Source organism: Aspergillus alliaceus (assembly GCF_009176365.1).
Source record: "Aspergillus alliaceus strain CBS 536.65 unplaced genomic scaffold BDW43scaffold_24, whole genome shotgun sequence".
Lineage (NCBI taxonomy): Eukaryota > Fungi > Ascomycota > Eurotiomycetes > Eurotiales > Aspergillaceae > Aspergillus > Aspergillus alliaceus.
The window spans coordinates 47,217-69,697 of NW_022474707.1; the positions used below are offsets into that span (position 1 = coordinate 47,217).

General features: G+C 50.6%; 10 protein-coding genes across 10 annotated transcripts; 2 read left to right on the plus strand and 8 right to left on the minus strand.

Moving 5' to 3' along the window:
* The first annotated feature begins 3 nt into the window (after window positions 1-3).
* BDW43DRAFT_92504 (MIF4G domain-containing protein) lies at window positions 4-2,817 on the plus strand. Its single transcript, XM_032050718.1, has 2 exons — window positions 4-1,452; window positions 1,503-2,817. The coding sequence occupies exons 1-2, from the start codon at window positions 84-86 to the stop codon at window positions 2,687-2,689; spliced, it is 2,556 nt and encodes an 851-aa protein (XP_031899869.1). The 5' UTR covers window positions 4-83; the 3' UTR covers window positions 2,690-2,817.
* BDW43DRAFT_92497 (uncharacterized protein) lies at window positions 2,817-4,535 on the minus strand. Its single transcript, XM_032050717.1, has 2 exons — window positions 4,342-4,535; window positions 2,817-4,282 (listed from the first exon to the last, which is right to left on the minus strand). The coding sequence occupies exons 1-2, from the start codon at window positions 4,354-4,356 to the stop codon at window positions 2,945-2,947; spliced, it is 1,353 nt and encodes a 450-aa protein (XP_031899870.1). The 5' UTR covers window positions 4,357-4,535; the 3' UTR covers window positions 2,817-2,944.
* A 56-nt stretch (window positions 4,536-4,591) lies between these two features.
* BDW43DRAFT_277127 (uncharacterized protein) lies at window positions 4,592-5,173 on the minus strand. The gene has a single exon (XM_032042034.1). It carries the CDS (start codon window positions 4,939-4,941, stop codon window positions 4,687-4,689), a length of 255 nt encoding a protein of 84 aa, XP_031899871.1. The 5' UTR covers window positions 4,942-5,173; the 3' UTR covers window positions 4,592-4,686.
* A 1,187-nt stretch (window positions 5,174-6,360) lies between these two features.
* BDW43DRAFT_92524 (UbiA family prenyltransferase) lies at window positions 6,361-7,754 on the plus strand. The gene has a single exon (XM_032050720.1). It carries the CDS (start codon window positions 6,610-6,612, stop codon window positions 7,693-7,695), a length of 1,086 nt encoding a protein of 361 aa, XP_031899872.1. The 5' UTR covers window positions 6,361-6,609; the 3' UTR covers window positions 7,696-7,754.
* Window positions 7,729-8,178, minus strand: BDW43DRAFT_92516 (uncharacterized protein). The gene is made up of 3 exons (XM_032050719.1): window positions 7,979-8,178; window positions 7,855-7,922; window positions 7,729-7,800 (listed from the first exon to the last, which is right to left on the minus strand). The coding sequence occupies exons 1-3, from the start codon at window positions 8,080-8,082 to the stop codon at window positions 7,763-7,765; spliced, it is 210 nt and encodes a 69-aa protein (XP_031899873.1). The 5' UTR covers window positions 8,083-8,178; the 3' UTR covers window positions 7,729-7,762.
* A 96-nt stretch (window positions 8,179-8,274) lies between these two features.
* BDW43DRAFT_300514 (transcription factor domain-containing protein) lies at window positions 8,275-10,608 on the minus strand (the record flags this gene model as incomplete). The annotated part of the gene is made up of 4 exons (XM_032044911.1): window positions 8,275-8,528; window positions 8,618-9,102; window positions 9,157-9,837; window positions 9,890-10,608. The coding sequence occupies 4 exons, from the start codon at window positions 10,606-10,608 to the stop codon at window positions 8,275-8,277; spliced, it is 2,139 nt and encodes a 712-aa protein (XP_031899874.1).
* Window positions 10,609-10,827: 219 nt separating this feature from the next.
* Window positions 10,828-12,375, minus strand: BDW43DRAFT_277132 (WD40 repeat domain-containing protein). Its single transcript, XM_032042035.1, has 2 exons — window positions 12,098-12,375; window positions 10,828-12,016 (listed from the first exon to the last, which is right to left on the minus strand). The coding sequence occupies exons 1-2, from the start codon at window positions 12,254-12,256 to the stop codon at window positions 10,856-10,858; spliced, it is 1,320 nt and encodes a 439-aa protein (XP_031899875.1). The 5' UTR covers window positions 12,257-12,375; the 3' UTR covers window positions 10,828-10,855.
* Window positions 12,376-12,573: 198 nt separating this feature from the next.
* On the minus strand, window positions 12,574-14,628 carry BDW43DRAFT_277140 (putative monooxygenase). The gene is made up of 5 exons (XM_032042036.1): window positions 14,530-14,628; window positions 14,264-14,464; window positions 12,968-14,201; window positions 12,730-12,837; window positions 12,574-12,660 (listed from the first exon to the last, which is right to left on the minus strand). The coding sequence occupies exons 1-3, from the start codon at window positions 14,573-14,575 to the stop codon at window positions 13,120-13,122; spliced, it is 1,329 nt and encodes a 442-aa protein (XP_031899876.1). The 5' UTR covers window positions 14,576-14,628; the 3' UTR covers window positions 12,574-12,660; window positions 12,730-12,837; window positions 12,968-13,119.
* Window positions 14,629-17,291: 2,663 nt separating this feature from the next.
* Window positions 17,292-18,945, minus strand: BDW43DRAFT_277142 (uncharacterized protein). Its single transcript, XM_032042037.1, has 2 exons — window positions 17,512-18,945; window positions 17,292-17,461 (listed from the first exon to the last, which is right to left on the minus strand). The coding sequence occupies exon 1, from the start codon at window positions 18,610-18,612 to the stop codon at window positions 17,512-17,514; it is 1,101 nt and encodes a 366-aa protein (XP_031899877.1). The 5' UTR covers window positions 18,613-18,945; the 3' UTR covers window positions 17,292-17,461.
* Window positions 18,946-18,967: 22 nt separating this feature from the next.
* Window positions 18,968-21,209, minus strand: BDW43DRAFT_319807 (uncharacterized protein; the record flags this gene model as incomplete). Its single annotated transcript, XM_032048978.1, has 1 exon — window positions 18,968-21,209. The coding sequence occupies one exon, from the start codon at window positions 21,207-21,209 to the stop codon at window positions 19,635-19,637; it is 1,575 nt and encodes a 524-aa protein (XP_031899878.1). The 3' UTR covers window positions 18,968-19,634.
* Window positions 21,210-22,481: the final 1,272 nt, after the last annotated feature.

Below are 22,481 nucleotides of genomic sequence, written 5' to 3' on the forward strand. Positions count from 1 at the left end.
TCCGGCATAAAGAAAAAGTTTCGTCGCGAGAGCTTCCCGGCAAGACGAGTTTGCGGAGGGAATATACTAATATTTGGCCCACGATGCCGCGTCCTATGCATAATACGACTTCGCTGCCGCGGAACTTGCGCGGTGAATTGGGAATCAAGGATACCTATGGTGAAAGGAAGAGAAGGCTGAACGGACCTGCGAACCGGAAAGATCGTCGGAAGGCGGAGCGAGACGAGAAGAAGACGAAACGAGCGCCGGTTTCAAGGAGCGGTGGGGGGAGACATAAGCGCGAGGAAGATGATGAGGATGACTTTGAGGGGTTCGAGGTTGACTCCGGCGCTGAGTCCGACGCAGCTGGCGAGGAAGATGTGTTTGCCAAGCTGAAGGCTGCGAAGCAGGCGAAACAGCAACCTAAGCCTATTCTTAAGAAGAAAAAGGCTGAGAAATCGGATTCTGAAAGTGGTGAGGAGGAGGAAGAAACGGTCCGACCGCGCAAGGTTTCTCAAGCGGTCCAGGACAAGCTCGACCAAGACGATGCGGAGATTGCTGCGTTGGAGAAAAAGCTGGGACTTAAGAAAGGCAAAAAGCTCCCAAAGTCATTTGAAGAGGACGGGTTGGGTGATCTGCTTGGTGATTTGGACGAGGGCTCAGCAGATGACGGTAAAAAGCGCAAAAGAGAAGCCGACGAATGGCTGAGAAATAAGAGAAGGAAGGCGCAAGGCTTGGAGCCCGAGGGTGAATCTGAAGAAGATGATAGCGATATGAGCAGTGAGGAAGAGATGGATGGCCTGAATGACTTTGACGATCTTGACGACGACGAAGATATGTTTGACGACGTGGATGGAGATGATGATGACGAGGCCGAAGAAAGCGAAGAAGACAAGCCAGCCCCGAAGAAACGAGAAAACCCGTTTGTCGCCCCAGTTGTAGAAACGGCTGAGAATCGCCCACAGAAATATATTCCTCCATCCCTGCGAGCTGCGTCTGGGTCAGAATCAGAGTCTCTCACCCGACTGAGAAGACAGGCCCAAGGACACATCAATAAGTTGTCCGAGGCGAACCTGGTTTCCATTTTGGCTGAATTTGAAAAGCTCTACCGGGAGTACCCTCGAAAAGATGTGACTTCAACCTTGATAAATCTCCTTTTCGGCATGATATGCGAGAGGTCCGCCCTTCAGGATACCTTCCTCATCCTCCATGCTGGGTTCATCGCAGCCGTATACAGAATCGTCGGAATGGACTTCGGTGCTGAGCTTGTCCAAAAGATTGTTGAGACATTCGACGCCCGTGGTGATGAACGTGGCCAATTTGAAGGCAAGGAACTCGTCAACCTGATCTCTCTGCTCTCGCAACTTTACAATTTCCATGTCATCTCAAGTACCTTAATCTTCGACTACATCCGACTCTTCCTACAAGACATCACTGAAGAGAACACCGAATTGCTCCTGAAGGTCATCAGAAGTACGTATAATCTCCTTATCGCGTAGAAAGAAACAAACTAACAGTAATAGACTCCGGACCTCAACTCCGACAAGACGACCCTTCCTCTCTGAAAGACATCGTCCTTCTCATCCAACCAGCCGTCGCCAGAGCCGGCGAAGTAGCCCTATCCGTCCGCACCAAGTTCATGATCGACACAATCACCGACCTAAAGAACAACAAGCTGAAAGCCGGAGCCGGCGCAGCTATAACAACCGAACACATCACCAAAATGCGCAAGATCCTCGGATCCCTAAACAATACCCGGGTAGTCCGCGCCTCAGAGCCCATCAGCATCTCACGAGATGACATCCACAACTCCTCCAAAAAGGGCAAATGGTGGCTCGTCGGTGCAAGCTGGAGGGAAGACCCCCTCGTAACAGCTCGCCAAGAACTCTCAACCCTCCCAACAGACGAGCAGAACGCCGCCCCAGAAGAGGAAGACAGCGACGCCGAACCTGACTTCGTGAACCTTGCAAAAGCCCACCGTATGAACACCGACGTCCGCCGCTCCATCTTCGTCGCCATCATGTCCGCAACAGACTACCAAGACGCACACGTCCGAATCCTCAAACTCCGCCTCAAGAAAGCCCAGGAATACGAAATTCCTCGCGTCCTCACCCACTGCGCAATGGAAGAAGAAGCCTACAACCCCTACTATACGTTAATCGCGCGCCGGCTCTGCGGCGAATCTGGCCGCCGCCTCAAAGTCTCCTTCATGTTCACCCTGTGGAACATCTTCAAACGCATGGGCGAGGCAGGCGATCTAGACGACGAGGGGGAAGCCTTCGACGACGAAGACGAACAGAACCAACTCCCCATGAAAGCAATCGTCAACCTCGCAAAGATGTACGGTAGCCTCATCGCGGACAACACCCTCACATTGGGAATCCTTAAAACCCTCAATTTCGCCTACCTGCAGCCGAAATCCAAGACCTTTGTCGAACTCCTCCTAATCAGCGTCATCCAGCAATCCCAGAAAAAGAAACAGGGCAAAAAGCAAGCCAAGAAGTCTGAGGATGAAAGAGACGAAAAGGCCTTGTTGGAAATCTTCATCCGGACCCGTGAAACGCCTCAGATTGTCAAGGGGCTGATCTACTTCCTCCGCAAGGTGGTCGCGAAGTCGGACATTGTTTCCGGGAAGGAACAGAAGGTGGTTAAGTGGGGATGCAATGTTGCTGTTGATGCGTTGAAAGTAGTTGCGAAGGAGACGGCTTGATAGGAGTTTTGAGTCTCTTGTACTTGCTTTGGTGGCTTTTTGGCGTTTTGGCTGTGTTTCATACGGACGTGTGGCGAGTTGGATAAAAGCAAAAGCATTGCGTTAGATCTGTTGCTCCGATTCACTGTATATATGCTATTTAACGATATGAATACAGCTCGGTCCCTCGGCGGAGGATACCATTCACAAAGAACTAACTAAATTAGGTAAATAATCGGGTATCGTATCATGCATGTCAAACATAAAAGTCATCATCTAATAATCTACAGATATCAAATCCCACTCCAAGCTCACAAGCCACCGTATGGTACCGCTGGAGTTCCCATTCCCGCCACCGTCAGAGCCGACCCCGCGTAAATCACATCCATCCCCCAAATCAACCTCCCAGGACGGTCCTCGATAAACACCCACCACATGCCCCTCGGCAAGCACAGGAACACGGTCAGCGCCCGGGTGCTGAGGCAGCGACTGAGGAGGTTGGTAGCGAGGAAGCCCTAAGAGGAGGACATTCTTCATCGGAGACCCCTCATGATCACCGTCCAGAGAAGTCACAGCCTGGCCACGCACGAAAGCAAGCGGATCTGAGCTCCCAACCGTAGATTGGCTCACGCCCGTGACACGAATGGCAAGAGCATACTTCTGCAGATCAGGCACCCCCGCTCCAGTATGGCGTCCCTGGTTAAGCTCCATCTGTGCTCGCTTCGTTCCCATCTCTAATATCCAGCCGCGCACTTCGGCTGCCATGCCACCCGGCAGATAGCTGGGGGTCGAGGGGCGATGACGGCCGCGCCGACGGACCGCTTGGGAGGAAGGGGAGAATGGTGTCGGAATGGCGGAGGGATCTTCCGCAGCCTGGGATGGGGAGGGCGAGCGCGGCAGGACAAACGTAGGTTTCGGCCTTGGGGTTGAATAGGTCAGGGCTGGAGTCGGACGAGCGCTTGATTGTGGCTGGGTACTAGGAGCTGCCTGGGAGGCTGATAGCACGAAACGGGGGTTATGGCGGAAGGTTGGTTTTATGGTTCCTGGCGTGGAGGGCTGAAGAGGAGTGGTTACGGAAACGGTTCGCTGGGGGAAAGTTTGAGCCGGTGTATGGCTATGCCCTCGAGTGTAGCCTTTACTCGGCGATGGTAGTTCGGGCGAAGAGGTCTGGACCATATCATCGTTGCGCTTCCTTCGTTGAGTGAAGCGTGTTCGGGTGTCGAGCGAGACACGCCTTCTCTTTGCGCGGGCTGTCGTTGGTCCGAAAAGAGCTTCAAATTCAGCGTCAAGGTCGCATGTATCGTCTGGCGCACTGCTATCTAGGTCTACGCTTCCGGTGATATCGGGGGCGCCTCCGCTGTAGCCTAGTCCGTCGTCGGAGTCTTCAATTATCTCTTTCTGGCGCAGGGTTGAACCACTAGTTGTTTGATCGGCGGCACGTGTACTTGCGACTGGGGTTGATTGAGGAGATCCTTGAGAATCAATGAGGTCGTCTGCATCATGTCCAGGAGTCTGCTGTAAGAGGACAAAACGGGGCGTTGACGCGAATTGAGGACCAGCACGGGGCCGAGCGGAGGAATCGGAGCGACGGGAAGGAGGGCCGCGAAATGGTGTCTGCGATCGGTAGGTTACATGGTTGTTGTTTGCGACAGACTTTTTGTTTGGTTACTTACGCTAGAGGGAGGCATTGAAACACGGGGAAGAATTCAAGTGCGACATTCTCGAGAGAACCCGCGGGGGTTTGAAAGTCATTGGATTGGATTTAATCTTATCTCTCAGGTGATTGGAATTCAATTTAAATCATATTCAGATCCTTATCTCCCTTATCCCCGTCAGGCATGAATAGACGCCTAAGGCAGGAAGTAACTCGTCCTAGATCAGCCCTCTTCACTTCATTGCTGTCAGAGAACCACAGTTCAAGTTCAGATCTCCAGGTTAGGCAACACTAAATTGTGCCCAGGTTATGTAAAAGGCTAATGCAGCGACTTTAGTGTATACAAGGCGTAATGTACAAGACACTACGCCACCCAACTCCTGGTCGTGATAGGAGCAAACCCTAAGCGACGGAATACTTCCATGCGTCCTATACAGCGGAACGGCCCCAAAGAATCTATATTTCCAAAGCCCGACAAATATAACCGCATATTGCGGAGTTCAATGGTCTTAAACATTCCTGAATTACTCACCGGGGGTTTCATGACTATCACAGACAAACAGCCAAGGGCCCCCGACCAAGCACGGACATTAATAAGGAATATAAAGCCACCAATCATTCCTCTCCAGCCCAAGTCCAGCTGGGCGACGTGTGGCCGACATAACCCTTTCTGACATATTTATCTCGCGCCGAATCCCTGGAAGAATCCTTTGTGTTGGGGCCGGTTCTCAATAGAAACAAGGAACAATGGGCATAGAGAGGATCACATTAAGCACAAGGCAAACCGTAGGCAATGCAACCAGCTTCCAGTTAGCTTACAAATCCGCCAATACCCCTCTGCTGCAGTGGGAAATAAACAGCGAAGCACTGAAGGGGAAGTCAACTCTAATGATCATCGGCGTTTGCCCATCGACCAGCCTAGTACATAATAACCGTTAATATAAGGTCCTTCTGGAAACTCCTGCATAGTTAAGGACATGGATTATTTATTATTGCAGACTAGGGTTACATCATGCTTTTTAAGTTGAAAAGACCTTTTTGCGATTCACTGCACTGAAAGAACTCAAGAATTGATATCTTGTTCTGTGGAGTGCTATGAATGCGCTGCTGATCCCTTCCCATTTCTAACGCTAGAAATACCCAGCGAACGTCTGATCCCCATGATCAGCGTGATCATTAACCGGGAGGCGTGATTGACAGCACATTCGAGGCTCGAATCACTCGTTCTCAGGATGAACTGATTGGCCACCGAATCCTTCAGCCGAGACGTGAGTGGGCCGTGCTCAGCCTTGGAAATGTCCGAGGCAGAGACAAGAATCATGCCATTGAATTCCGTAGGATTCTCCAAGACACAGGCCAGCGATAAAGAATGGTTTGCTCCTCATCCCAGGCACGGCGGGATTTGACTACGGTGTGAAAAGCACGATGTATATACACCCCTGCATTATATTACCATATCTCATAGGAGCGGCAGAAAACGATAGGGAGCGAATGGCAATGACAGGCATTCGGCCTTGAATATACCCGGCAAGTCTACGCCATTCTAGTAGCCATGCAGCAGAGATCCGCCCCGAATCCCAAAGGACGGGACGACTACCCTGAGCCAGCAAACGGACCGTAACCGTAGCGGCACGTCGTCAGCCCAGAACCGAGGATAGCGATGGGGCCCCCACTAGTGGTAAAGGCATACAGGAGCCACTGATATTTCCCCTAATGGACGACGTGCAGACACTAGGAGGGACCGCTGGGACGCCAACGTCCAAACCCCGGCAAAGGGTTATCCATCGCAACGGTGTCCATTATGATAGTCGACGCAGGGGGGGGCACTTGACGAAAAAGTGGCCCCTAATTGGGTCTACTGCTTGCTGATGAATTTGGCAGGTGGAGTTATGCCGTTTGACGTGGTGAGTTGTCGGCCAGTCCGGGCAGCACTACTGATGTATTATCAGTTTTGACTCCCGGGGAGGTTCCGCACTGCCGGGTCGTGGTTTATATCCTACGTGCTAGAGTAATACTCTTCTCTCATACAAACCGAAAGATAAACTGATTTCACTAAGCAGATAGAATTATCTCAATCTAGCCAGATTAGTTATGGTGAGGTTGACTTGACTAGGGTAATTCGGTCTACGCCTTAGTCTATATCTACGCAAAGTCTTTGTGTGCGGAATCCCTAATTTCTTCTGAGCCCTTCATCAACTGGGCTTCTGAAGTCTATCATGAGAGATAGGCAGTGACTGATCGATCGATTGATTATTTATGATGCAAGCCAGTGTTTTTTTGTATCGAAATGTCTGCCACTACCACTACCCAATGCCTGACCCTTTCCACGCCGACCATCCAACCTCTCCAAAAAGACCATGCAATCCCAAAGAGTGCCAATGAATTCCTTCGCCAAGTTTTGCATCATGAATTCCTCATCACAGCGCGATTGCTCAGGGCCAACATCCGTGAAGGCCTAGTCCTCCCCATCATCGGTCTCATCGCCCGCTTCCTACCCGCGCCAGATCTCCTACTGACGACCCCCTGGACTCATCTTGCCATGGTACTTGTCAAGACCTTCTTCTGCTTCGTGTGCCACCTGTACGTGTTCGAGATCGTCAACCAAGCCCTCTCCGTCGAGGAAGACATCGCCAATAAGCCGCATCGGCCGATCCCAGCAGGCCTGCTCAGCATCCCCGGTGCCTACAGGCGCTGGCTGCTCAGCTGGGCCATCTGTCCAGCCGTTGCTAGTCACATTGCCGGTCCGGAAGCTGCAAGGCTCTTCGGAGCATATCAAGCCTGGGTATACTTTTGCTATGTCTGGCCAAAAATAAACCATTGGATCCTCCGGAACGCATTTGCATCCATTGGCACTTATAACATGTTTCGGCTCGTGGATACCATCATCCACAGCGAGATACCCTCGTTCCCGGTCATGTCAACGAAGGACCTCCTTGTCTTGTCTCTGTGGGTCATGGCAACTGTACATATGCAGGAATTCCATGATGCCGAGGGTGACAGGCGAATGAAGCGAAAGACACTCCCGGTTGTGGTTGGACCTCAGAGGGAACGCGTCCTCCGGGCGGGGACAGCGTTGCTAGTCACCGGTCCGGGGATTGTGCTCTTGATCACCACGGCGTCCTACTATGCCCAGAGAATTTCCTTCGCGCTTGGTCACTGGACGTTAGCTGGGCTGGTTGTGACGTGCATCCTGCACAATATCTTCGCATGCGTAGTCGGATTCCGATGCATCCGGCACGGTGACGTCGCCTTTGATCGCAAGACCTATAAACGGTTTTATATGTTGGCGGCATATACCATGGTCTGCTACTTGTCCTTCTGGCAAGTGGCACAGAAAGAAATCTCCAAGGAATGGATCTTGATGAAACAGTAGGTCGCCAAGGATAACGATGACAGTAGTCCCACGGACACTCCACGCAAAGTAAATATAACTCGCTCGATTAGTTCCGGCAGCAAGAGCCGAAACAAAGATCAGCCGCTAGATACATACATTAGCTAGAGGCAACATCACATACGTGTAGATATGGCTTACGATTATAATGCCTGTTGTTTGGGCGGGTTTTGTTCTTTTGTGCATGACACGGTGTTGGTTTCGCTTTTCTATTACCTGTCAGCGACCAGTTTACAGGTAGACAGAATCTGGTAGCTATACTTACTCGATCAATGTCAATTCCGAGACTGAGTCTTTCTGAGCATCCAGCGCCTGCTCCATTTCCGTGGATTTCTTCTTTTTGAGAAGGCTGAAGAGAAAATCTGGCATTTTGGCGACAAAGCGTGCACAGTACGACTGGGTGCTTTCCTCTATGATTAGAATTTGCTATGTACATACAAGAACTGGTAAGGGACTTGTTCTTATAGAGGGGGGCTATCCGAAGTTTTTAAGGTCGATGCCGACGGCCGATCCCCCGGTCGCCGGTCTGATACCGCGATCCAGATGGTCATCCGCCGAAGGCTAATTGCTCGCTGATTGAATGACATCTTGTACATGTTGGGGCAGAACGAACGTCTGCCCTAGCCCTACCCAATGCATCGCGTCCAGTCGGGTTAAGCCGAGCTTCATCATTGGGAAGCTTTGGCATTGGCAACGAAGCACGCGTAGCCAAGAATCAACAAGTTGTTTTCCCTTTGCTGCCCGTTCGGAATTGGGCGCTTGGACTAAGAGAAGGAGGGTGAAATTAGAGACGGTGGCGAAGCCGATGCGGGACCCTGTACGCATCATTAGTCAGTCAGTACATCCCAGACCTATAATATGCTAGCAGCAATGCATGAGTATAAGGAGTATAAGGGTGACCTACATGAGTACCAGAACCCGGTGAAGTCACTCGACGTCAACCGCCGCGTAAAGCTAATTACGATTGATGCGCAGCGCTCCGCCGAGTTCAACGTCGTCTCGCCCGTGCTGTGGTCGGATAGCTCTACCGCCGGGAAGGACTCGATCTCAGGCATATTAAGAAAGTCCAGGACAGGTGAATCATCTACCGCTGTTTCCAACGCTGAAGGGTTTGTGGGTAGCTCGTCGAGATCAAAAATCAACGGCGGACTGGATGACCGAGCCATCGGCCGAAGGAGCGCTCGGTAGACAAACAGAACTAGGATCAGATAGGCGAAGTGGATGGAGGTGGGATATGGTGCGAGTCCACTAACAGACTTGCTCCAGTTGGGAAGCCGGAAGCTCTCCGGTAGGGACGAGTACCAGTCATTTAGTTTCTCCAATATCGGCCGGCCGGTGTCGTGTGAAACGCGAAACCTCTCGGACAAGTATTGTGATTTGCGAAGTGTACTAGCCGATGTGCGTTAGTATAGTTTGAACGGAGAACCGTCCTCGTGTACGTACTAAAATGATTCATAAATTTGCTCCGCGATGCTAGAGAGATCCACCAAATAACGAAACGGCGAAGGGTCTTGCGGCTGGTGGGCCCCCGACGAGGATGAGGATGCCCCCCTGGTATGGTAGAGAAAGTCCGCTCCATCAAGCTCGCTGACGTCCCATTCACTCCGGTGAATATACGGCGGTCGGCCCATCAGCAAGCTTCGCCACTTGTCTTCGGCGTAGACGGCCCACCACAGCCGGCGGCGCAGGCGCTTCTCCCAAGCCGGAATCCCCCACATGCGGCATTCGATGTGTAGCCCCAGTGTCTCGGCGAGGCCCACAATCGTGCCGACAAACGACCAGACAAATGGCGTGTCCGCTAAGCTAGCGCGGGACTCGTCGAGCGGCCTATGCAGGTACAACAAGGCCGCCTGCAGAACAGCCAAATGTGGTGTATGAACCTCTTCAGAAATTAGCTCGTACGCCATGCGCCAGAGCCTGTCTGCCGGAGGAGCGTTGTACGTCTGCAGTACACACAGATAGTCATCATGGGCGGCAAACGGCAGAGCCGATGCATAAACTGCGGCAAGCAGATGCACTGGCGTGCGCTCCAGGGCCCCGGGCTCGGGGATGGAACACGACGCAGTTAACCCCATCTGAGAGCGGGATATGAGTGGCAAAGCCGGATAGACATACTTAACGAACCTATCCACATTAGCACACGATTCGCCGATGTTCGGGGATCCTGAAGACTTACAACGACACCAATCTCTGGCCATAATCGTGAGGGACCAAGCGATTGAGCTCTTCTCGCGTGGTGTCGCCGCCGAATCGACAGGATGTCTCCTGTTTGGCCGAGGCCGCCAAATCATCGGCGGCCAGCATAAAATGAACGGGGATCTTGTCCGCCGTCGGAACACCGCCTGCATTGCGGAAGTGGACCTTGTAAAAGCACTTCACGCCGGCATCGTCAAACGAGCAATGCCGCAGGAGCCACGGATCCGACTCGGCGGACGCCCCAAATAATTGGGCCGAAAAGCCTTCCAGCTGATCGAGGCTTTGCACAAATTGCGTTGGATATCGGCCAACTGTAACCAGATGGTTCGATAACGCAGGGGAAACACCACCTGGCACATCCTCCAACCGCGTAAAGGCCGGTTCGGGGACGGCGTTGGTGACCGAAGCACCCCGGGAGGGAAGATGTGACGGGGGATGGTCAGGCTGATCTTCCCATGATGGGGGCAAAAAGGATAATTCAGGATCGGCAGATGAGGTGGCGGAAGCCCTATGAGTCTCTAAATTCCCGGATGATTCTCGTCGAAGCCTCTTAGGTGGTGGATGTTCAAAGGTACATGGTAAATCAGCGGTCCGACAGCGTACACACGGGAGACCGCCGTCGGTCTGACACCCAAGCTTCCTCTCACGGCATTGATCGCAAGGACGGTGCCTTTTGGATCGATACGGACGGGCAGACATCTTTTTCGCGCCTATGAGACACATCCATCATGGGATTTGAGTTGAAAGTGTGGAGGATATTTTTGTTTCATTTTTGCTGCAAGTCCGCCGAAGAATGCCGACAAGGTGGGGAAAAGACGGATGATTCAGCGCTCGGCGGTCAGCGTATTTAATACAGATCATTGATGGATTTTGCTTATGGTGGGTATAGTAAAGTAAAGTAAAGTAATAAATACACATGATCTTATCCTCCCCCTCCTAATCATTTTCAACCGGCAAAGATCTTGAGCTTCCGATCCCACCCCCCCGTTGCGACCACACAGCGCATTTTACTCTCACCACCAGCCCCGTTCCTTGATTCTTTGTCGCTCCCTTTCCCATCGGTTGCGCTGCTATCTACGCCCGACACACTATTCTTGGTCACTCCTGGAGCCCATCGGAGACAGGTGACAAAGCTTTCATGAGCGTCGAGCGTCTTCACGCACTTTCCCTGTTGGCTCAAGTCCCAGCATCTTAGTGTCTTGTCATCCGATACCGAAAGGAGATACTTTCCCCCAGGATGAAAGACAAGAGCCTGAACCCAGCTATCATGACCCACTAGCGTCATGAGACAGGTCCCGCGAGTATCCCATATTTTGATGGTTTTGTCCCGCGACCCCGTAGCCATAAAGTCGGTGCTGTTTGCAGACGGACGTTTCCCTAGTCCGGCCAAGGGGGCGAGGAACTGATAGGAGGTAGGAGGTGCGAGCGCACAGCATTCATTGTAGTTCTCATGGCCAACCATCGTTCGTACATGTTCTATATTCGATATTGTAGAGATATCCCATAAGCGAGAGGTCATATCATGTCCAGTAGAGAGAAGGAACCTCGCATCAGACGAGAGGCAAATATCCCGCACCCAGTCGGTATGGCCCTTGATGGTCTTCACACAAAACCCGGTTGTGACGTCCCAGACTCTCATGTCCGTGTCTCGGCTTGCACTAACAAGCAAGTTTCCCGATGGTATAAAACGAACCGCGCTGACGATATGATCATGGCCTTGCAGGGTCCGGATATTCTTATAATTATCGGCCGGATCCCAGATTTTAATAGACAGGTCGGAGCTGCAGGATGCCAGAAGGGCATTATCCCGCGGGCCGCCGTAGTCGATATCCCGGACTGCTCTTGTATGGCCCTTCAGGGTCCGCTCAAGTTCCCCGAGTTCCCAATCCCATATTTTGATCGTGCAGTCGTCGGAGCCGGAGGCAATGGAAGAAAATGTTGGGTGGAAAGCAACGCAATTTATTTTATCTCGATGAGACTCTAATGAATAGCGCGCAGTAGTAGGGAGCCAAGAAGTTGGATCTTGGTTGCGTTTTAATCGGGAGGCGGGCGTTGTGTTATCGAGCTCGGATTGGAGTGTCGCATTTCTGGACTCAAGCTCCATTATCTGTCATCACAGGATAATTAGATGCCACCGTGCCGCTAGTAGTATATACGGTGGAACAGAGGATCTGAAGTGCAGACATGCCTTTTTCTGTAAGCGGGCAATGCTTGTCCATTTTTTCTCCAGCATTCCTTCGTACCTTTTCGCTGTAGTTGCATCAAAAGCATCATCCCCTAAGTTCACCTCTCTCCTGAGTGCAGCGGCCGTGTCCGGTAGTTCATTCGCCAGTAAATATGCTATCATTGACTTGTGTCTGCACGCAAATTTAGCTTCAGCCAGCACCAGCTAGCATAGGACATACTCACAGCTCCTCGGCCTGTCTGTTTGTTAATAAAGGAGCCATGACGATGTGGGCCTGTGGGAGAAACCCGAGGAGGATGCGAAAAGAGAATACATCTCTAGAGCGTTGTTTTGATGTCTGTCTAAACCCGGATACCGGATAAACCTATTTCCCCGTTCCTATCAAAGGGGCTTCAGAGAGTCCTTAACGTACATACTCAGTATCTACTCTTCACCTTGTGTCTCGATATGTATGTTTAATATATATTACAGCCAGCATAGGAGATGTGAGTGTCAAATGATGTATGTACAGAGGCCAATCACTCCGATGGTATCTTCTCTGAATAGTTTCGGAAAGTATATAAACTGTATAGTGAATATCCCTAACTTAGAACTGGCAATTATGGTGGTTTGCTAACTTCAAGCTAATACTCAAGCCCTGGCACAATAAATCTAGTCCCAGTAAACCCCGTTCCAGGAAGAGAAGACACATTTAATTGCAGCAATGGTGAATAAGCCTCTTGCACGTTAAATACAACTGATTGTAAGGTTCTTGCGCTTAGAGGAGCATCAGGCTATAACCCTAACTAGCCTTCCTGGGAAAGTGCATTCTATGATCCATAATCCATTCACGGTAGGTTAACTTAAGTACTAACTGGACTTTATACTGACAGGATCTATATCCGGCTTCATGTCTTCATATTTACATTCATTCTCTACGTGAACTCCCTACTCATATTAACTTAGCATCTCGTGGAGACCTTCTATCGCATCAGCTTCTGTATACACAATACATCAATCACAGACCCCCAAAATTAGAGCAATGCTTACGCGAAATATTCATCAAACCTCTCCTGCGTCTCCTTCTGGCAATCAAAGCCATAGATAGTCCGTTGGACATCCGCATCTGCCCACTTATCAGGCACCGGCCCGTTACCATTCTTCAGAGCTGCGAACTGCTTATCACGCTCCTCCTTAGCAGCACCCTCCCCTAAATGAAGAGCTCGACCCGATGCAGCCGCCAGCTCTACAAGTGCGTACGCTCGCTCCTTGCGAATCTTCTCATACACCTTGAGCGCCTTGTGAATCGAGGCGGGCGTTGTATTCGGTAACCGGGCCAAGGCGATGGCAATCACTGCACCATCTTCAATAGCCTGCGCCGCTCCCTGCGCAAGATGTGGCAAAGTCGGATGGCACGCATCACCGACGAGAGCAGTGGACTCATGAACCCATGTATCCAACGGTTCATGAACGCGCAATTTCCACTCACAGATCTCCCCTTCGGGGACATAGTTCAGCATGCGCTGGACCATGGGGCAGAAATCATTAAACACGTCCAACATGACCTTCTTCGAGCCGCGAGTGGTATAGGTGGCGTTGGTGGCGGCCGCGAAATTCGTATCGGGCTGAACAGTCGACAAATTATAAATGGTATTGTTGGATACCGGGTATGCGATGATGTGTCGCTTCTCGCCGATCCAGCGAGACACCGTGTTGCTGTTCATCAGCTCCAGAAGCTCCGGGTCGTCCTTGATCTGGTCCTTGTGGATCATGATTCGGTAGGACGCTTGATTCGTATCCTTCACGGCTGTCTGGATGCCGAGTTTCTCCATCATCGCCACGCGCGTGTTGCTCTTGATGCCGTCGGCGCCTAGCAGCACGTCCGCCTCGACCCGGTACGGCGCCTTGCTAGTGTCGCGGGGAACGGCTATAAAAGATGGCCGGGGGCCGAACGAGTCGACATTGTCGGCGGTGATGGAGAAATGGAACCGGATGTTCTCGTAGCGGAGGCACCCCTGGTATAGCCCGTTGGCCAGCGACGAACGGTGACCGACCATGTGCGGGTATCCGTATGTGTCTTTGATATAGTGGAGCGGAACATGTGCCAGTTCCATGTCAGTGGCGCCAACTAGAGATAATTATCTGTATATCTGTGGTGATTGTAATAAATAAACAGAAGCGAAAACTCACCTCTCACGCTAGTCTCTACAATGTTTACTGCCTCAGCTTCAATCCCCTTCCATACCCCCAAACGGTCTAGCACTCGGGCCATATTCGGCGCCAGTTGGATCCCCGCTCCAACGAACCCTAGATCCGAGGCCGATTCGTAGACATCTATGTTTTTGAACCCTTCCTGGGCGAGGGCTAGGGCGCACGTGAGCCCTCCCATACCTAGTACATCCCCGGCGTTAGTAAATCGTCTAAATCGCGCTGTACGGCAATAGGTCAAAACACACCAGCGCCCAGAATGGCGATTCGAAGATCTTGTGGTGATTGGGCCATTGTAAATAAATGAGAGAGAGAGAGAGAGAGAGAGAAATACTAGCTGATCTCCAATCTTATGTTTGGTCATCATCCAGGGTTATTTAAATGATAGTACAGTCCATACTACGAGCCTCGGCCATAGGGCGGGAAAAGGCTTTTCCGCTATCAAACCCCACACTCTCCACAACCCACAATTGATGGAGATGAGGACAGACCCTGAGGATGCTTGGATTTCTAAAGGGTTTCGAACCTAGTATGTCTTTAGTATTTGCTAGAGTAAGTGTTGGAAATGAGTGAATAATTATTTACAGACCAGCGGAAACACAGCAATAACTAAAGTAAATACTTTCGACGATATTTCCAATCCTATACTTAACCCTAATGGAATACTTGATCCGATATTAACAACAAACAGGAGGGCATACAAGTTGGCCACCACAAACTATTTAGACATGAGTAGCTAGATTAAATATATATTGCTCTTATCACACAGCAATGAGAACAAACACCAGCTTCAATAACAGGATCAACCGTCTTTAACGTACGTGCGTGCGTTTTCCTTTGCTAGAACATCGGATAGACAAAATATGTGATGCTATATCGGAATGTGAAGGTAGTGACTTTTAGATAGAAAATCCAACGCGCTCGATGCGCCCCTGTTTCATGGCCATTGTTGTCCATAGCAAATTCTATACCACTAGCATGTTAGTTTCCCAGAAAATTGGACCGAGCCCATGCGCTGCACTCACAAAGTTACCTCAACGGGCCTAAGCCACTGTTTCAGGCATGGAACCAGAGGAAGGGCACATTCCTATGTCTGCCCTTTCTTACTTCCTTTCAGCTAATGCAGTTTAGGGGGCTTAGAGTTCACAATTGTTAGAGATCAACATAACTTGCGCTACCGCTGTAGGGCGCTCGAGAGCCGGTTCAATAACAAAGCCTCAGGTGAATTTGGGTACGCTATATGGACTTTCAGGATTTGTCTGCTTTCTAACAAGGATGTATAGATAAGGCGTTCTCAAGCCAATTCGGCACTATTACTTTTGTGACTATGCGGTTACTCTTTGAGTTCTTTGATAGTCTTGTTTTGCTTGGAAGTATTCGTGTTGTATCATCAATGCCGTGTCATATAGGGGTACGCGTGTATAGTGGATTTAGTCCCTTGAGAGATATATACTATAGTATCAATAATCTTTGCAGCGTAGGTTATTGACTCCAGCTAGGATCTAAATAAACAATCCAGAACATCCGGCCCCTGATATTGAGGTTACCCCTGAGTTGCTCGAAAGGGGGGCTTATGACTTCCTCTATCCATATAGAATTTCAAGAACAAAGAAACGCCAAGGAAGAAAAGCGCAGAGCCAGGAGGGAGAGAGAAAAAAAATGAAATGAAAAGAAAAAGAAAGACCATAGCTTCCTTCTGAAAACTAACCTCAGTTGTAGAAAATTTATACAGCATCACCAATAGAATCCATTAGAAGACCACAAGGTATGGTGGCACCATGAAGGGGTTCATGCTCCCAAGCAAGCTCGCCTAGTGAAAGAAACTTTGTCCGATGGAACATATCTGTATAGCCATATCATATATCTCATCCAGCTAATTGCCTCATTCCATTGTCTAAATGTCTCATGCTAAAGTCCAGTATAAATTACCCAACTTATCCTGTCGGCTCATCCTCACAATCAAGTTTCACTTTCCGTTCCTTGCATATCATCCCTTCTCGGTCTGTTAGCACAGGATTGCAACGGTACAGACAACATGCCCCCCCATTCTACATAGAGACTTATTACCTTGGGCGCCCTGGTCAGTGAATTACCGCTTTTGACCCAGAGTTCAAAGACGACTTTCCAAGTACCCACGAAGTAATTGGGCTCAGAACGGCCGATGGGGTAGATTACCCCATAAGCAAGACCTTCACTGGAAGCTTGACTCATTTACTGAGCAAACCATAGCCATTAGCGCGCATATATGCAGAGAATGGGTTGTTCCGCCTATTCCAGGCAAAGCATATGCGATGCTGCGCAAGGGGGTCTCTGTGTCTGATATATACGCGCCAGTTCCTGTGCCACTAGGAGGGCCCTCCGACGACTGGATGATTCGGTTTGTACACCGTGCCAAAGTCCAGTTTGCATTAGATACTGAAGCATCAGGGGCTCAGGTACTGCGCGATTGCTGCCAAATCGGAACAGTGGGAAAAGGTCTACAAGACCTGGATCCCTGATCTGACCACTTCATTCCGAAGGACCCAAATAAGCCGCCGCCTGAGGTACCCGTTCCAGTACCAGATGAGCCCCGAACCAGCGGCTGGGGGATCCGATCAAAGGAGGAGGAAGTAGAAGAAGAAGAAGAAGAAGAAGAAGAAGAAGAAGCCAAAGCCCGTGTCTGATGAGGTCGACTTACATCGCTTCAAAGACCAAGATGGAGCCCAGGAGCAAAACATGCAAAGGTATTTCGAATCATGTGGGCCTGGACTGGGATATCCAGAAGACAATTCGCATTTCTAAGTACCCCACCGGTGATCCTCATGTCACCCTTCACTTCTGAATGTCTCGATCTATTAGCACATATTGGATTATCAATCGATTAAGAAGGCAGCTCTAGACTAAAGAACAGAAAGGAGGTCAGATTCAAACAAATAGAGTGGAACTAATACTACCCGTGGTGGAATCCGAGGAAAGATTGCTTCTCCACGTTGGCAGTTGTTCCCCCGTGGGGCGATTCAATTTACTTCCGTTCGGGCTTGAATTTGATAGTATTAAAATTATCTACTACTGTACACTGATTTATACATACACATGGATACATTAGTCCTCAGAGAATTCGATATTTCTAGTCGAAGACCTGTCCTTTTGGTGGCGTGAACTCACTCATACCGTGTGGAGATATGCGCATGGGAGGACGATCTGATATGTTAGTTCGTATTTCAGTGTGAAGCAAAGAACAGAAACACTTACTACAAAGCCTCACCAAGGGTCTCCACCACCTGGCCAACGGGGGTACCAACGCCGGGCAGTCCCAGCCCGGAAATAAGGCCGGCGACGGATGGAGCAAGCTTAACAAGCAGAATGCCACCATCTTCACCAACGATGGTCAAGATGCACTCGGCAGGGTCACCCAAGTCGTAGACAAGGTCTCCCACAGTAGCAGCGGCCTTGATGACTTCACCGACCGGCTCAGCCAGCTGCCCGAGACCCAAACCAGTGACTAGATCAGCGACAGGCTGGCTCAAAGCAACAAGGAGGGTTTTGGAGTCTTCGCCAACAATCTTAAGAACGCAGTTGACGGTGGGAGCTAGATCTTCGAGGAGTCCATCGTCGCGCTTGAGGTGCTCACCAATGGTGCCGACGATGTTGCCCACGGGCTGAGCGATGCTGGGAAGTCCGAGTCCGGCAATTAGTCCGGTAAGAGAGGGTTTGAGCGCGATTAACAGGTATCCACCATCTTGTCCGACCACGGTCAAGAGGCATTCAACGGGGTCGCCCAAGTCGGCGATGAGCTCGCCAATGGTGGCAGCGCTCTTGATAATCTCGCCAACGGGCTCTCCCACACCAGCGAGGCCAAGACCGGCCAAAAGGTGAGCGACAGCGGGGCTGAGCTTGAGCAAGAGCTTCTCAGTGTGCAGGCCGACAATAGTCAGGACGTCGTTGGCCTGGGGGCCCAGGTCCTGGATGAGATGCCCGGTTCCGTGGCAGCCACTGTCATCGCAACCTCCCTTGTGAGGTTCTTCAGGATCTTCAGGGTCCTCCGGGTCCTCGGGGTCATTAGGGTTTCCAGGTACCGGAGGAACGCCAGTGGGAGTAGGCACTCCGGAGGGAATACCAGGGATGGTTGGGACACCGCTAGGAACAGGAATCGGGGTAGGCGCAGGAGTCTCGGAAGGGGGCAGAGATGGTACTCCTGGAGTAGAAGATGGCACCTCAGGGTTGCTGCCCTCATTGTCCGAGTCGCAGCCGCAGGGCTTTCCGGCCACACCACGGGCCTGAGGAACATTGCCCAAGGGGCTGGCGGCACTGCAGGCCGCCAAAGCAATAGTAGCCAAGATGGTTGCTCTCATCGTGAAAGGAATGAAGGGTACACTCGGAAGGAATGACTGTCAAGCGAAGAACGAAAGGAGAAAGGGAGGGCCGGGAGAAGGAATGGATGAGTCGCGATGCTGAATGGCAGGGGAGCGTCGTAGGGCGATATTTATACAGCTTTCTGACATTTAGATCGACTTGATTTCTTTTGCGGAGGCTTGGCCGCATGCATCGTACCTGCTTTGCCAAGCAGTGACTATTCTGAACTATTCAGCTCCGTCGGACGTAGTGGCGTATATCGCCTTTGACTGCACCGCATCAGAGAATTCAAGTCAAGCTGCAGAAGAGTAGCAGCACGTTTGGATTCGTAGATATCATCTCGTAATGTATATACCTGTCTCTAGTTCTATGTCGCTCGGCTTTCCCATACATCACTTCGAATATTGACATGTCAACCCTATGGTAATGACTGGTTGGTACTTCTGTTGACGCATCTCATGGAAATCTCTGCCCAACATTTGACTCTCCCAAGTCCCTGATTCCGACTCCATCTTCAGGGGTTACATGGCCTCATTGTCTCAGACATGCATTCGTAGCTTCAATGTGGCTGGCGATGGCCCAGGATTAGTTCCTGTTTGAGGCTCGAGATCCTCGTTGTACTATATCCACCTCAGTGGCGAAAAGCGTAAGTCCTAAAAAAAGGTCCATGTTCCTGTCAAGAGAGTGCCCCATAATAAGCTTAAAGTCGTGCTGACACCCTTTTGTCCGAATCGTTATGATCGTCGGGGTCTGGTGTGTTTCGGGGACTGGCCTGCGTGAACTATTGAACTTGGCGCAGTTGATCGCCCGGACCGAATGTGATGGATCGCAAATTGCTGCCAATTGGCTGAGAAATCATAGCCTGACGGGAGTTTATTCCAAAAATTAAAAGTAAAACGAGTAATGATCAAGGATGAAGGAGATAGGGAGAGGCAGAAAAAGAAAATCTCTAAGGTAACAGTGCATCCGGTTCCGACCAGAAATTTTACCTCCGTTCGCTCTTATTGGGGGAATACTGCTATCAAATCATGCCCCACAGGTAGTGTAGCAATTTCTGATGCCAGCTGGACTGTCTGGGTTTTCCTGGACCTCCCGGTCCATGTTCGCCCCAGTATCGTCGCCCTTGACCATTCGGCCTTGATGCCTCTCGACACTGGGGGTGTTCATAGTCCTCCACCGTGCCCATCGGCCAGATCGGAATCACGCAGATTTCATTGTCCGCACATCCGTTGCACTCCTTCCAGGTGGTCCAGGACAAGTAGTCGACTAGACTCCGAAGCTGAGTGACCGCTACGTCGTAGTCGGTTTGCTTCCAGGCCTCGATCATCGTCGAGCAAATACTCCGGGCTACGGATCGAACGGCATCGCTGGCTAAGCCCTCGGTCGGAGCCCCTGCAGGGACAAATTGCGCACTGCATCGGTCGGCCTCTACGTCTGCATTGCGATCACCGTAATCAATAAATGGACCGAGGCTATTCTCGATTTCCTCATGAAGCTCCTGCAGCGTGGAAAGCTGGCCCGACGCCAGGTACCGCAGCTCATGCGCGTATCGTTGCACCACCATGTCTGCAACGCCCTGCCAATTAAACGATGCCTCACTGCGATCATGATTCATAATAAGATGGTCTAGATCATTTCGAATTGGACCCAGCTCATCGGCAAACAGATGACTCAGTCGCGGTAATGAGTTGCTATTACTACTCGAGGACCGAAACAAATCCAGCCCATAGACGTACGCAGTCACAAATTTGTCATAGTTGAGTATAACCCTGTTACCCCCTATTCCGTTGTACCGCGCTGTAATGGCCTTATACCAGAGCTTTGCTCCGTCCAGATCACCCTTCTTGCCCCTGCCCGGACGTGGCCCTGGCCCTGGGTGGCTACTCTTACCCTCAGGCTTCACCCGAGTAACCCGGACCTCCTGGAGGTTTCTGGCGAAGTCGCAAAGAATGATCTCGAACCCTGCCTCCATACGGAGGATGCCGTCCAGTCGACCTTGGTAGTTTACCCGAGCCATGGCACACATCAGATCCGCCCGTTCTCGTTCCAGCATCCCGGGCCTACCCTCAAGTGCATCACGAAGTAGAATCCGATCCTGAGAATCGAGCGTTCCGTTTTCCGTTTTCGCGGCGGACATTCCGTCGATATACAGTAGTCGCAAGTCCTTCGCGGCCGTGTATGTATGCAACCACCCTGCCTTCTCTTGCTTGTTCCCTGAATCTTTCTGTTCCGACTGTAGCGGGATCTGGATCCGCTTATACGGACGCGTACCTTTGTCCGGAGGAGGGCCATGAGGACCTGCGAAGACCATGGCATGTTCAGGCTCGAAGGCCAACCATTCCGTTCCGTTCACCGGGTCGGGCGAGGAATTTCCGTGGTAGAGTTGCGTTCCTTCTGGTACGGTAGCTAGAAAGAAGGACATGCCGTTGTGATGCAACGACGATCCCCATTGGCGCATCGAGGAGTGAATTGCATTGAAGATGTGGTTGGCATTTGGTGGAAAGGTGAGCTCCGAGGCTGCGAAGATAGGGAGCTGAAGTGAGAAAAGCAGTAGAAGGGCTCGTAGAAGGACCGTAGGGTTGTTAGTCCCTGTCATGGTTTGTGCGTTTTTGATTCTCCCTATTTGAGAAAATTTGGTGGCTGAGTTGTGAGATCTTATATAGTGATCCGACTCGGAAGCTACTTAAAGTCAATCACCAACGCCAAGTGGGGAAGATGACAACGACGGCCGCGTCACCTGTGAGACTTCGAACTCCATTATTTCGCCTTATTGGTCAGTATTCAGTTCTCCGGTAATATTCAATTAGAATAATTGGGCTGCCTAGAATTCTGACGGGGAGAAATACCTAAAGTAGCTCTGATCAAGCCCTAGGAGTCAGGATTGAATACCGATCTTATCTCGTCCCCACATTGTTCTTATCAGATCTTCAGGAGAACCAAAATGTTAACCTGGGTAGTGGATGAGATCCCCCGGACGTAGAACACAACCAACCCATACCAGCTAAAATAGTGCAGGGCATACGTTCACTCCGTGCTCAATGAACGGAGGTGGAATCATCGGCCCAACTCCCAATGTGACACGACGTAGTTATTGTGATGATCTTTATTGTCCACGACAAAATATAAAGTCACAGTCTTAGTCTATGGTTAGAGGTTCCTTCAGCATTATGTTGAGGCCCAGAAGTTGCGTCTGGTCTGGGAGCGAAAGAGTCCAGGACTCCTTTCAAAGAAGCAATAATAATAATAATAACATGTACTACCTCAGAGACCAGTTTTATTGTCAGTCGCAGGTCACACTACGATCATTGTCTCTATTTCTAGCCTAGGATCCGGTGGGTGTTCATAATGATCTCTAGTATAAAGTGATGGAGAATAAAGTTCTCCTCAGTCTCCTCCATTGTTGTTTCCAACCTTATCCAGATGAACGAATCCAAAGAGGCCCCAGATATAAAATGGCACAGTATGAGCATGCCAAATGGAATATGAAAGTCTCCTCCTGATATACAAATATCCAATCTTCTCCGGTGTACCAATTTACCTTCGAGCATATGTTCAATAGCTTCGCTCCCCACAAAAAGCCATACGCACATCATCTGTCAGTTGCGGCTTGGCATGGCAGTCGGATGAATAATCATGGGACAAGCATCGCCAGAAGCGATAGACATATTTGGCTTCATCGTAGGCCTGTACAATTCACGTGATGGACAATGGGGCCAGTTCCAGGATTGCTGTGGTGTCCATATCGCTGAGATATATGCGTTTTCTAGAGTATGCGGCGCTGTTCATGTGCAACCTAGGCAATTACTACATGCGTAATTAACTATTCGATGGGTCGGGGTTTCGGCTCACAACGGACAGGGTTGGGGGG

Excerpts from the sequence above, each read along its gene's own strand:
- BDW43DRAFT_277142 (XM_032042037.1), bottom strand. The coding sequence starts at position 18,612 with ATGAGAGCAACCATCTTGGCTACTATTGCTTTGGCGGCCTGCAGTGCC.
- BDW43DRAFT_277140 (XM_032042036.1), bottom strand. The coding sequence starts at position 14,575 with ATGGCCCAATCACCACAAGATCTTCGAATCGCCATTCTGGGCGCTG. Across the intron at positions 14,465-14,529 it reads AATCGCCATTCTGGGCGCTG|GTATGGGAGGGCTCACGTGC; the intron begins GTGTGTTTTGAC and ends GGGATGTACTAG. Across the intron at positions 14,202-14,263 it reads TGTAGAGACTAGCGTGAGAG|TTGGCGCCACTGACATGGAA; the intron begins GTGAGTTTTCGC and ends AATTATCTCTAG.
- BDW43DRAFT_92504 (XM_032050718.1), top strand. The coding sequence starts at position 84 with ATGCCGCGTCCTATGCATAATACGACTTCGCTGCCGCGGAACTTGCGC. Across the intron at positions 1,453-1,502 it reads GCTCCTGAAGGTCATCAGAA|ACTCCGGACCTCAACTCCGA; the intron begins GTACGTATAATC and ends TAACAGTAATAG.
- BDW43DRAFT_277127 (XM_032042034.1), bottom strand. The coding sequence starts at position 4,941 with ATGATTGGTGGCTTTATATTCCTTATTAATGTCCGTGCTTGGTCGGGG.
- BDW43DRAFT_92516 (XM_032050719.1), bottom strand. The coding sequence starts at position 8,082 with ATGCCAGATTTTCTCTTCAGCCTTCTCAAAAAGAAGAAATCCACGGAA. Across the intron at positions 7,923-7,978 it reads TCGGAATTGACATTGATCGA|AAAAGCGAAACCAACACCGT; the intron begins GTAAGTATAGCT and ends GACAGGTAATAG. Across the intron at positions 7,801-7,854 it reads AAACAACAGGCATTATAATC|CGGCTGATCTTTGTTTCGGC; the intron begins GTAAGCCATATC and ends GTATGTATCTAG.
- BDW43DRAFT_277132 (XM_032042035.1), bottom strand. The coding sequence starts at position 12,256 with ATGATAGCATATTTACTGGCGAATGAACTACCGGACACGGCCGCTGCA. Across the intron at positions 12,017-12,097 it reads TTGCCCGCTTACAGAAAAAG|ATAATGGAGCTTGAGTCCAG; the intron begins GCATGTCTGCAC and ends CTGTGATGACAG.
- BDW43DRAFT_92524 (XM_032050720.1), top strand. The coding sequence starts at position 6,610 with ATGTCTGCCACTACCACTACCCAATGCCTGACCCTTTCCACGCCGACC.